Raw genomic sequence first — 11,854 nt, 5'->3', positions numbered from 1 at the left:
GCTCTGCACTCCAGTGCTCGGCAGTAACCAGGAACTGACTGCCACTCCTGTGGCAGCGTGGACAAGTGGCAAAGGCAGCGAGCTGAGGATAGGAAGTCTTCAAAAGTGGTTACTTACCTAGAAGACTTTCTGAACATGTGAAACTGGAGGGTGGGAGATCAGACAAGTGCTTGTCTCATGTGGGGCTGGCGGGGGAGTAATGGGAACGTGAGGGCTTCTTACATCCCCATGTAGTTGTGGCTTCTTTGGGAAATCAGAATCATATACACCCGCAAAGGCAGCTTACTGTGTGTGAATTCTAAGATTAAGAGACTTTATGGGGCTGGAAAGATGGCTCAACAGTTAAGAAACCCTGCCTCAGAAAACCAACCCAGACTAAAAAAGATCACTGATGGAAGTTTCTATTTTATTTCCTCAATCTAGCTATAACATTTTGTTTCTGGGGTAAATACTAAAGAGTAAAGACATATGTTTATATCTTAATATTTATTAATTTTATTTATTTTTTATTATTTATGTTTAAAAGAAAAAAATGCATTTCCCAAATCTGTACTCTTTTTTTTTTCTAGGCAAATTAGAAAAGGAGAGCGCCCTGTCGCGCACTTCTGACGAAAGCCTCGGTAAGGCCCAGGAGGTGGAGTCCCCCTTCAAGGAGCTCCCTGGTGCCAAAACCAGCGATGATAGCGCTGTCCCCCTCACCAGCCCAGCTGGGGAGTCTGTGGGGCCCTCAGAAGGCACATCAGCAGGGAATCACCCCAGGACTGCCTATGGTAAGGCTAACTGGGAGAGCTTGGGGACAACATAGGAAGACCTCCTCTGGAGGTAACTAGCCAGGCCAAGCATGGGACCTAGTGTCCCCAAACTTGATGCTGTTGTACTGTTGTGATGGTCAGGGATCCATCCCAGAGTCTTGTGCATGCTAAGCACCTGATTTTCCACAGAGTGCCATACCCCCACCGTAAATAAGCATCTCCTAACTTATTTTCAGGACGGGCACTTTCCATGACTCACGGCTCTGCAAGGTCACCCATCTCCAACGGCACATTCGGCTTTGAAGGCCACATGAGAAATGACGGTCATGTTTACCATACTGTACACAAAGACTCGGGCCTCTACAAAGACTTGCTGCACAAAATCCATGTAGACAAAGGCCCCGAGGAGAAGCCCGCTCAGGAAAACAACTACAGGCTGCTTCGGCGGAACAACAGTTACACGTGCTACACCGCAGCCATCTGTGGCATGCCGGTGCACACCACCTTCCGAGCCGCCGATGCCTCCTCCGCCCCGGAGGACAGCGAGAAGCTGGTGGGCGACACCGTGTCCTATTCCAAGAAGAGGCTTCGCTACGACAGCTACTCCAGCTACTGCAATGCAGTCGCCGAGGCAGAGATCGAGGCCGAAGAGGGGGGCGTAGAGATGAGGCTGGCCTCGGAGCTGGCGGATCCCGACCAGCCTCATGACGACCCCACGGAAGAAGAGAAGGAGGAGAAGGACACGGCAGAGGTCCACCTCCTCTTCCACTTCCTGCAAGTGCTCACTGCCTGCTTTGGGTCCTTTGCTCATGGTGGCAATGACGTGAGGTGAGCGTCTCTATTCACTCAACCGATGCACAGTAAGGGTGTGTTATACCACGCTGACATGCAGAAGCCCCTGCCGCTGGGCAAAGGGGGCACAGACAGGAAGCATTAGTACCCACAGGATGCACTGGAGATTAGAAAGGGGGCGGCGGCGGCAGGGGGAAATCAGCTAGCCGCATGGGAAGGCTCACTGAGCAGGTCTAATGAGGTGAGGCAGCCAGCCTCGTGACTGTTGCAGGAAGAGCAAACAGGAGATGCAGAGGTGAAGCAGAGCTTGCCTGGGCTACTCTGCAAAAAGCAGGAGACCTTGGACAGGGAGGGTGGGCACTGAATCAGGTCACAGTGTGGTCATATAGGAATTGTGTTCTGTTGGGCAGAGTAGTGGCAGCTGGAGTCCTGACTGTTCTGCAGGCTGTAGGATATTTGTTTGATCCCAGGAATTCAGGATTAGCCTGGACAACGCAGCCAGGCCCTATCTTCAAAAGAAGTTGTTCAGGGGCTAGTTAAGAGCAGTTGTCACTCTTGCAGAGGACTTGTGTCCAATTCCCACCGCCCACATGGTGACTCACAACCATCCTCAGTTCCGGTTGCAGGGGGTCCAGTGCCCTCTCCTGGCCTACGTGGGCACTACATGCACAGGGTGCACAGACATGCATATCAAGAAAAAAATGCACTTAAATAATTTTTAAGGAAATACATTTTTGGAAGAGGGAATTCTTCACTCTGAGAGAAAAGGGAGCCACCAGAAGGACTGACAGGCTAGTCTACTATGCAGACAGATCCCCCTGGCTTAGACTGTGATATGGGAGAGCTCTTAGGGTGTTATTAACAGTGATCTGAGAAGAAACAGCAAGGCTTGGAGCTAGGGTATGGACATATTATTTTGAATGTGGAACCAATGGAATTGATAAGCAACTGAGACCAGTGATTCTCAACCTTCCTAACGCTGAGACCCTTTAATACAGTTCCTCATGCTGTGGTGATCCCACCCATAAGATTTTCATTGCTACTGCATAATTGTAGTTTTCTGCTGTTATGAGTCATAATGTAAACATCTGATAGGCAGATGGTCTTAGGCATCTTAGGTAAAAGACCCACAGCTTGAGAACTGCTAAACTACACATAGGTAAGAAGGAAGGAGGCCTAGTCAACAGTTTTGGCTCTAACAAACCTGAGGATGAATGGCCACGATGGGAAGAATGTGGGACCAAGCAGTTAGAGTTCAGATTAAACATAAACCTGAAGATGCCTGTAACATCCAAGGGACAGCCAAGTTAGCAGCCAGCTGTGTATGTCTGAGTTCAGGAGTGACCAGGCTGGGTACAGATGAGGGCCTCTGTCCTGGTCTTGAAGGAAGGAAAGGAAAGCAGCAATGTGGACACCCTGAGCCCTGTGGTTTCACAGATGGGAAACGGCAGGAGCCGTGTCAAGCCAGGCAGGGAGAGCTTAGCAGGGGTCGGCTCTTAATGGGTATTTAGCGGTCACTGGATCACATCCATCCTCTTAAGTCTTTTCTCCATTTTTTTAAAAAGTTTGACCTAGAAGATGCACACAAAGTATTGAGTGCCTGCTGTTGCGTACCTTCCCCCTGTGTGAAAGTTTGAATAACAGGGTGGACATATTGCCGAGAGGAGATGTGTACATAACCTCTTTGCGATGGGGCTGGAGCTCAGCGAACCTTGCACCTGGAATGTGGGGAGCCATTCTATGTAACATTCTGAGACAGCACTGCAGCTACAACAACAACCCTGTTGCTTTTGTCTCCTGTAAGACAAGCAAGACAGTGCCTCCCTTAGAGACGATCTGGCCCAGTGGCACGTGGTCCCATCCATCCCAGAAATGCTAGCGATACCTTATTAATGCAACAACATCAAAGTGTCCTGTGACATGGTCGAGAGTGCTGTGGGGACTACTGCCTTTTTGGAGGCCTGCCCTGGTAGGCCGCTGCCTTGAAGAGCCTCTCGTGGAGGGATACTCTGAGGGGCTCTCAAGAAGGGCTGCCTGGCAGGGGGCAGAATGGGAAACTACTTTCCTGCAGACCCTGTTAGCTTCCAGCTGGCTGTTGTCTGATATGCTGTCTGTGCAGCTTTCAGTGTGCTAGTCAACATCACAGAGTCCAAACTCTAGCCAGAGAGCTCAGATAACATGTTCTATTCCCAAAACACAGTACCCCCTCAAGAGGACAGAGTCCGGAGCCATCGCTCACAACTCGGAGGCTGTCTTTGAGGCTTCTAAACAGTGTCATCTGATAAAAAGCCAGATGCTAGAAATAACAACCCAACAACAGTCACCCAGGGAAAGGTTTGCAAGGTACCTGTCAGGATTCAGTACAGAGCGGTTTGCAATTTCCCGCTCCCTTTAGGACAACCACTGAGTCAGGCGAGTGTGTTCTTCAAAGATGGGCCCAACACTAAAAATGTGAAGTTACACGCCCAGAATCACACAACTAGAGCAAAACTAGCCTGGAAGCCTACCCATGCCGAACCTCAAGCCCCACTTGTCTACACCGCTGTGCCAACCAGGGGAAAGGACAAGCATGTCTAAGCAGACCCCACCACAGCACCGTGGCCTTGGCATTCCTGTGTGATGGAGGCACAGTGGCCACCCTCCAGGCCAGTTGTAAGGATCTGTGCCCACAGTGTGAAAACTGACTCATCTGTCAAGCTAGTAGCTACAATCCAGAAGCAGTGGAGATGAAAAGAAAGAGAGAAAGAACTGGGTTGTTAGCCGGGAGACCATGGCGCACACCTTTAATCCCAGAATTTAGGAGGCAGAAGCAAGTGGATCTCTGAGCTCAAGGCCAGCCTGGTTCAGGACGGCTAAGGCTACACAAAGAAACCCTGTCTCAAAAAGCCAAAATAATAAATAACAATAATAATAATAAACTTGGTTGTTGCACTTCACAAGATTTTTTTTAAGTACCTTTTTACAACCATGTATTATTCTTACTCTGCTTAACTCTACCTAAAATGGTTAAGACAACACATTTTCCGGTATGCTGCTTATATCAATAAAAGTCCATTTTATCACCTTAAATTCAATGAGTAAACTACAAACAACAAGATTTAGCTAATTTTCAAAACTAGGAAGCCATTATGTAGTGTGTATAGTGCCATGCCTTCGTACAATTAACTCTCCCCCCCCTTTTTTTTACTAGCAATGCAATTGGGCCTCTTGTGGCTTTGTGGCTGATATATGAACAAGGTGGAGTTATGCAAGAAGCCGCCACCCCAGTCTGGCTGCTGTTTTATGGAGGAGTCGGGATTTGCACAGGTCTCTGGGTTTGGGGGAGAAGAGTGATCCAGACCATGGGGAAGGACCTCACTCCAATCACACCATCCAGGTAAGGCACAGGGTAGATCAGCAGAGACAAGGCTTCCAGGTGGGGCTCACTGCAGACACTCAGTCAACATGTCAGCTTTCCTGTCTTAGCATTTCTACTTCCGTGAAGAGACACCATGATCACAGCAACTCTTATAAAGGAAAATATTTAGTTGGGGTGAAGGCTAACAGTTTCAGAGGTTTAATCCACTATCATCATGGTAGGGAGCACGGTGATATGCAGGCAGACATGGTTCTGGCTACATCTTGATCAGAAGGCAACAGGAAGTGGACTGTGACACTGGGAGTAGCTTGAGCATAAGAGAACTCAAAGCCCGCCTCCAAAGTGACACACTTCCTCCAACAAGGCCACACCTGCTCTTAACAAAGCCACGCCTACCCCCTAATAGCGCCATTCCCTATGAACTTATGGGGGCCAATTACATTCAGACTACCACATTTCTCGTGCTGCTCTTCTGTAGCAATAATCACCGTGAGAGAGGGCAGAGGGATCCCTCCCTACCTCACTCTCCACCAGTCCGCCTCATCCTCACTGTTCTACACTGGCACCAGGAGGAGGCAGGAAGACGCTGAAGCAGAGCAGCAGGGAAAACTAGGAGAGAGACTGCTGTAGTTTCCCGTCTACCCAGCTGTGCCAATGCAGCGTGAGCTCCAGAGAGCAAGCGCAAAGCGCAGGCGCACACCGGAGCCTGAGGCCCGCCTTTCTCCCAAAGTCTCCAGCCACACCCACTCTCCTGCCCTAAGACCCATCTGGTGTCCTGTCTGGGAGTTGGCTTTCTGTTGCCAATAGGAAACACCCAGATAAGCAGTGTGTAAAGAGGAAAAGGTTCACTGCGGCTCACACTGAGACAGGCGGATAGGAAAGTGCACATCATGGTGGGAGCCTGTGTCACAGGAAGAAGATGACAACGACAACAACAGCCCACCTCAGAGCCAGGAGGCAAAAGCAAACATCAGAAAAGCCAGAGTCCTACACCCCTCAAGGATGTGCCCCAGTGACCGGACACCCCTTTTCCACCTCTCAATAGCACCACTCTAGGGACCACGTCTGTGACAAATGGGCCTTTGGGAAATATATACCCCAAAACATGGCACCTGCCTGTCCTCAAGTTTTCAAGGACTAATATCTCACATGTCATCCTCTGGAATCTGAGGGCATGTACCTCTGCTGTCCTCACGGGGTCTGAAGTGTCACAGTCATTCTGCTGTGTAGCCTTTGGAGGAAATAACAGATCTCAGCTTACAGAGTACAACTGAAATTCAGAACTATTAGTTGTAGGAAATCTTTTTTTCTTTGTGTTTCTTTTTAAAAGTTAGTAGGGGTTTCTGTTTCATTTTGTTTCTAGTTTTCAGTTCCCCATCCTTAAAAATCCATTTTAGCAAAAGGTTGTTTTAGAAGAGTGAATTGAAGAAAAACTGGTCATCTGAACATCCAATCCTCTTTTGTAATAAGTTCATACTTTCAAGATGAGAACCTAGTTTTCTCCCCATCCCCCTTAGAAATGAGCAATTCATCATCTTCCCGCACAGCAGGAATTTCTGACCCAGTTCCACATTTCAGGTTGGAAAACATGCTGAGAAAACAAGGTCATTGGGTGTCCGCTGCACAGCCCAGTGCCCTACTGTGAGCACAGTGTCTTGTCCTAATGGTCATCTGGCTCAGGCAGCAGCAGTCCATAACCAGCTTACAGAATGTTCTGGCAAGCCTTCTGCAGCCACGGGGTGTCGGCAAGGCCACACAAAGAGCTCCTGTGACGTTGTCTTCCTGTTGCCCCCACAGTGGCTTCACTATTGAGCTGGCCTCTGCCTTCACCGTGGTGATTGCCTCCAACATCGGACTTCCCATCAGCACTACACACTGCAAGGTAGGCCCCCGCCAGCCCCAGACTGCCCTTCCGGGGGGCGGCAGCCCAGCCCAGCGGCACCACTCAATCTGGAAAAAAGCTGCTAGGCTCTGCGTGGCTGCTGTGGGACTGCCAGGTCACTGTTGGATAGCGAGGAGGAGGAGGAAGCAGGGGTAGTTGCTTCCCTAGATGCCCCCTCTGCCGATCCATCCTGATCCATCCTGATCCCCAGCAAAGCACCTGTTGTTGAGGCTCTGCTTTCTCGGCACTGGTGGGAGAGCTTCCGTCTGCCCTGTGCCCCTCACTGTTCCCACCTAGATTTCTTCTGAAGTCATGTGTGCACCGAGCATGTCTGTAGGTTCACCCGGGATGTAGCATTAAGTTCCTGCCACTGCAGAGCTGACCTTAGCAGTGGGACAGGAACAGCAATTATAAGATGTAGCTACTTCTGGCTTCCCCCTTACATGATGTTGAGAGTGACTTAGAGTCGATTCCATGTGAGGAGCAGGAGGTAGCTCCTGGTGCTGCCGTGGTCTTCTGTCTGTGACTCCCAGCTGAGAAAATTTGGGCTCTCAGGATTGAGCCACTTTCCAAAGGTCATACGGCCTGCATACAGTAGGACCAGGGATCAGATCTTCAGCTAATGTCCAGTCCCTCCTAATCGTAGTCACTTGGTAAACATCACTGTAACAGCCAACTCGGCTCTCCTGTGTCAGACACGTGCCCACGGGGCTCTGTTGGAGGTGCGGTGTGAATGGGGACTCATTCACTCTTTGCAAGAATCTTTTGAGAACACTAGCATTTCCCCAGTCTTCCAGATGTGGGAATTGAAACACAGAAAGGTTACAAAACATTTCCCACCGAGGGCCTGGCATGGTGCCCTGCCATCCCGGCAAGGAAAGCTTGGCACACCCACCACTCGGCATCTGGGCTGCTGCTCCATTTCAGTTTTTAAAATGATAAAAGGGTCTTGTGAAGCAAGACAGAGTACAGAGTGCGTAGCTGGCACAGCAGAGGCCTTGAGTGCAACCCATGGTATGGCAATAATAATAAAGTAGAAATTATCAAAGATACATGGGTTTCCTGAAGTACTTCAAACAGCACGAAACTGTGTAGACTATAAAAAGTAACCATCTCCCCATTCACCCCATCTTAGTTCTCTGATGTTTAGGACTACAGTTGAGGAAGCACCCTAAAATAATGTTCTCCCAAGGAAAAGGCATTTAGCGTTTCACTTTTCTATTACACTTATTCGTTTATTTAGTGTGTGTGTACACCTGTGTGTGGGTGTGTGCACAGCATTCACGTGGAGATCAAAGGACAACTTCAGGAGTCTGATCTCTCCCTCCAGCATGTGGGATAGAACTCGGCTGGTCAGCCCGAGAGGCAGGCACCTCTATCCCTCTCAGCTCCGCTTCTCACCGTTTCATAGGCACAAACAGTCACACCTGCTTGACTTTGCTCGATGTTGTAACTCATTAACTGAAAGTGATACACCAAACAGTATGATTTGTTAATAACCTGAAACTAGCCGGGCGGTGGTGGCGCACGCCTTTAATCCCAGCACTCGGGAGGCAGAGGCAGGCGGATCTCTGTGAGTTCGAGGCTGGGCTGGACCCATAGCCTCCAAAACAATACAGAGAAACCCTGTCTCGAAAAACCAAAAAAAAAAAAAAATAATAATAATAATAATAACCTGAAACTAGAATATAACTCACAGCCATAGAGGAAAAGTGCTGCCTACAAATTCTGGCCTCTCTAAAGAGGGCTTGATTAGGGATATGGAGGAGAGAGAGAGAGAAACAGAACACAAATATCAAGGTCCCTCGTAAATGTGTGAAAATTTCACAGTGAAACCCATTGTATGCACATATACACTTACACTGGTTTTAAAGCTAAACTTAGGTCAAGCATGGTAGTGCATACCTTTAGTCCCAGTGCTCAGGAAGCAGGGGTGGGCAAAATCTCTTGAATGTGAGTCCAGCCTGGTCTACATGGCAAGTTCTAGGCCAGCCAGGGCACATAGAGAGACCCTGTCTCAAAAATTTTAACAAGCTAATTAAAATTAAACTTTCATTTTCATCTTGAAGTATAATCTGTCCAATATTTATACCATAAAAAGGGCATTTTATTAAGAGATTTACATCTAATTTGCACAAAGACCTCTAACAAAGAAATATGTATGTTACTGTTAACAAAGTGCCTATGCTAGTCACACAATCAGTTGTTTCCTTGGAGTAATAAGTAGCATGAGGGTGATCTGTTGACATGAGTAGGCCCTTCACACGGGACCACAGTGGGATTGTACAGAAAGACCAGATGAAGCTAACAGAGTGAAACTGCCCACCTCCAGGATGAAAATAAAAATATCTAGAGCTCGATTACCAACAATAGCCAGTTAGAAAGTATAGCAGGGAAAAGAACACGCAGGATCTACGTAGTTGCGAGGGAGAAGAATGTTTTTATACCGATTCTAGTAAGAAACAGGGCTGTTGAGAAGGCTCGGTGCAGAAAGGTGCTGGTCACGAAGCCTGAGCGCTGCCGCTAAGACCCACATGGTGGAAGAGAAATGAGCCCCACCCGTGTGCTACGGCATGTGCACACCCACATAAATGCCGTGTAAATACAAAAGTAAGTTTAAGGAAACATAAGGAATGTGCATGGAGATGACCCAAGCTTATGCTGAAAGGGGGAAAGAAGATAGGGTGTGCTGTGATAGAGTTGTACCCTCAAACGCTGGCTGTCCTGTAGAAGTGTTCTTGGGACTTTACAGAATGGGGCTAGATTGATAGCATAAATTATACCATAAAATGGTTCCCAGAGAAAACTAATAAGGAAGGGTTCGGGGTACGCAATGCGCATGATAAACCAAAGGTCTGGGTTAGTGAAAGTCTCTCCTATGTGTTCCCCTGTGAATATGATGTGTCTGCCTCTACAGGTGGGCTCAGTAGTAGCTGTGGGCTGGATACGCTCGCGGAAGGCTGTGGACTGGCACCTCTTCCGGAACATATTTGTGGCCTGGTTCGTGACTGTCCCTGTGGCCGGATTATTCAGTGCTGCTGTCATGGCTATCTTCATGTATGGAATCCTATCATAGGTGTGATTTTGTTTCTTCCGGTTGCTAAATGGCTATGGAGATAGTCTACCATGGGTGTATGTATTCACACCTATCCACCCCACTGTGACACAAGCACACCCCTCCCGCATCCCTTCCCGATAGTTTCATGCCACACGCTGCTTACCCAGGCCACAGAAGTTCATCTTCCATAATTAACCTAACTACTGTACATAGTAGTGTATATCAAACTGATATTGTGATGACATAATGTGGTGCAGTTACTTATATATTGTGTACCTAGAATATGTAGCATTTATTTTAAACTCAGAATGAAAGTGGAGAGTGCCGCCTGGAATGCAATATTCTGTTAACTGTATATAATGATTTCAGCGGTGGCAAGTGTTAGAAACTTTTAAAAAGTGTAGGTTATAAAATCCTTTTTAAAAAATATACTGTAATATAAGTGAGATACAGTACACTTAATACAAACTTGGGCAAGTTTTCAGGCCCCGTGTGATTGCATAGTGCTGAGACAGGTGTCCACAAGTGCTTTCTCTGAAGATTGTGTCTACAAGCCGTGTATGAGTTACTGTGTAATGTATCACTATGCTTTTGTAAATACTTAAACTGTAATGTTAATGGTATGCTTCCCTTATACTTTACTGATTGGAGAGTTTTGGAAAGTACCAAAGAAATAGGGGATAAATTGCCAGTATTATATTTTCATGTTGTTTGTTTCCTTCCCACTGGCCACTGCAGCGAACCTGGCCCTTCAGCCGGGCGAGCTCTTCACTCAGCCAGAGCAGTGTGTGTAGCTGGAAGCACCAGTCACCCACCAGCAGCAGCCACCCGCTGCCGTACCAGGTCCTGGTAGGCTTGTTCAGTGGCCTTCATTGTCACCAGCGCAGACAACACACAGCAATGGGGTATATACTTAAAAACACTACATACATATCAAGTCCAATTCCAGTGTCCCTCCTTGTTCTGCCCTGTGGCCTGAAAGTCGGAATTCTTATTGCAAACACTGAAGCCAGTGAGGCTTTGATGCGCCTGGATGCTGTAAAACTCAGGGCTGAGCGGGGAATATTAGAGGGGACGCTGAACTTGGGGATCTTTGAGGCCTTTTTTTGTGTAAACATGTGAGGTCCTCCTGTAGAGCCACTATTGTCTTCTGATGGTGAGAGACACAGTATGACTAAAATGTTAAGAGCCTGAAACCATGGAAATGCTGCTAATATTTTTATATTGACATACATTTTCACGGTACTTCATTGTAATTTTTTCATTAATCAACCAGATTAAATTTATAATAAAAAAGTGCCCCTCAAAAGTTTACATCTGAAGTCTTTTTCTTTCAGAGTTCCCACAAAAATCAAAAGCATATAGTCTGGCCACTTGCGGTTTTCAAATACTTGAACTTTCTTCTGCCTCTAACTCTTCTGTGTCTGTTCAGAGCCGATCACAAAATGAGAAAAGGGAAAGGTGAGCCCACACCCGTCTGCAGGCACCCCCTCGGTCATCCCTCACACCGCTATGAAACATGGTGTCCAGAGATGTGTGTGTCTGATCAGGACAGTGGTCCTGTGCTGAGCCACCTGCTAGGCTCTTCATGTCTACAGGCTCCCACTGGGAGCCCCGTCTCTCCTCAGAGTGAAAGCAGAGAGCTGATGGTACCATTTAAGCACCACCATCCAGGTGTGACAGTCTCCTCTCCACTAGCAGACCGGAAATCCTCCCCTCGTCCCCTGCTTTTGATAGTCTCACACAACGCAGTCTCCTGCCGAGTTTATTGGTAAGAAAATCACAACACAGATGTAAGCAAGCACTATGCAGGCCAAACAGCCTGCTGGTCCCTGCCCTAGAAGGGTCACCTGAATATCACGAAGCCCTAGCAGGCAAATGGCAAGGCTGAATCCCAGGAGAGGGTAGGAGGGATGGAGGGGTACCATGCCTCCCCAGCAATGTCAAGCCTTGCCCAGGAACTCTCCCCCAACTCTGTTATCTGACCTTATATGTCATGCCAGGAAAGGGGC

The 11,854-nt window shown here is 47.9% G+C and overlaps 1 protein-coding gene across 5 annotated transcripts in view; it reads left to right on the top strand.

The window, feature by feature from the left end:
• Slc20a2 (solute carrier family 20 member 2) overlaps positions 1-11,156 on the top strand; it is a 94,621-nt gene extending 83,465 nt beyond the window's left edge. For all 5 annotated transcript variants that reach the window (XM_040731947.1, XM_040731948.1, XM_013110885.3 and 2 more), the window contains 5 exons: positions 570-770; positions 989-1,580; positions 4,735-4,920; positions 6,700-6,784; positions 9,702-11,156. In XM_040731947.1, the coding sequence (XP_040587881.1) occupies positions 570-770; positions 989-1,580; positions 4,735-4,920; positions 6,700-6,784; positions 9,702-9,860 (1,223 nt within the window). In that variant the 3' untranslated portion in view covers positions 9,861-11,156. The remainder of the gene's footprint in view (positions 1-569; positions 771-988; positions 1,581-4,734; positions 4,921-6,699; positions 6,785-9,701) is intronic.
• Positions 11,157-11,854: the final 698 nt, after the last annotated feature.

The sequence above is a fragment of the Mesocricetus auratus genome, unplaced genomic scaffold, assembly GCF_017639785.1.
Source record: "Mesocricetus auratus isolate SY011 unplaced genomic scaffold, BCM_Maur_2.0 Super-Scaffold_100026, whole genome shotgun sequence".
Taxonomy (NCBI): Eukaryota; Metazoa; Chordata; class Mammalia; order Rodentia; family Cricetidae; genus Mesocricetus; species Mesocricetus auratus.
This window is presented reverse-complemented; position numbering and strand designations above follow the sequence as displayed.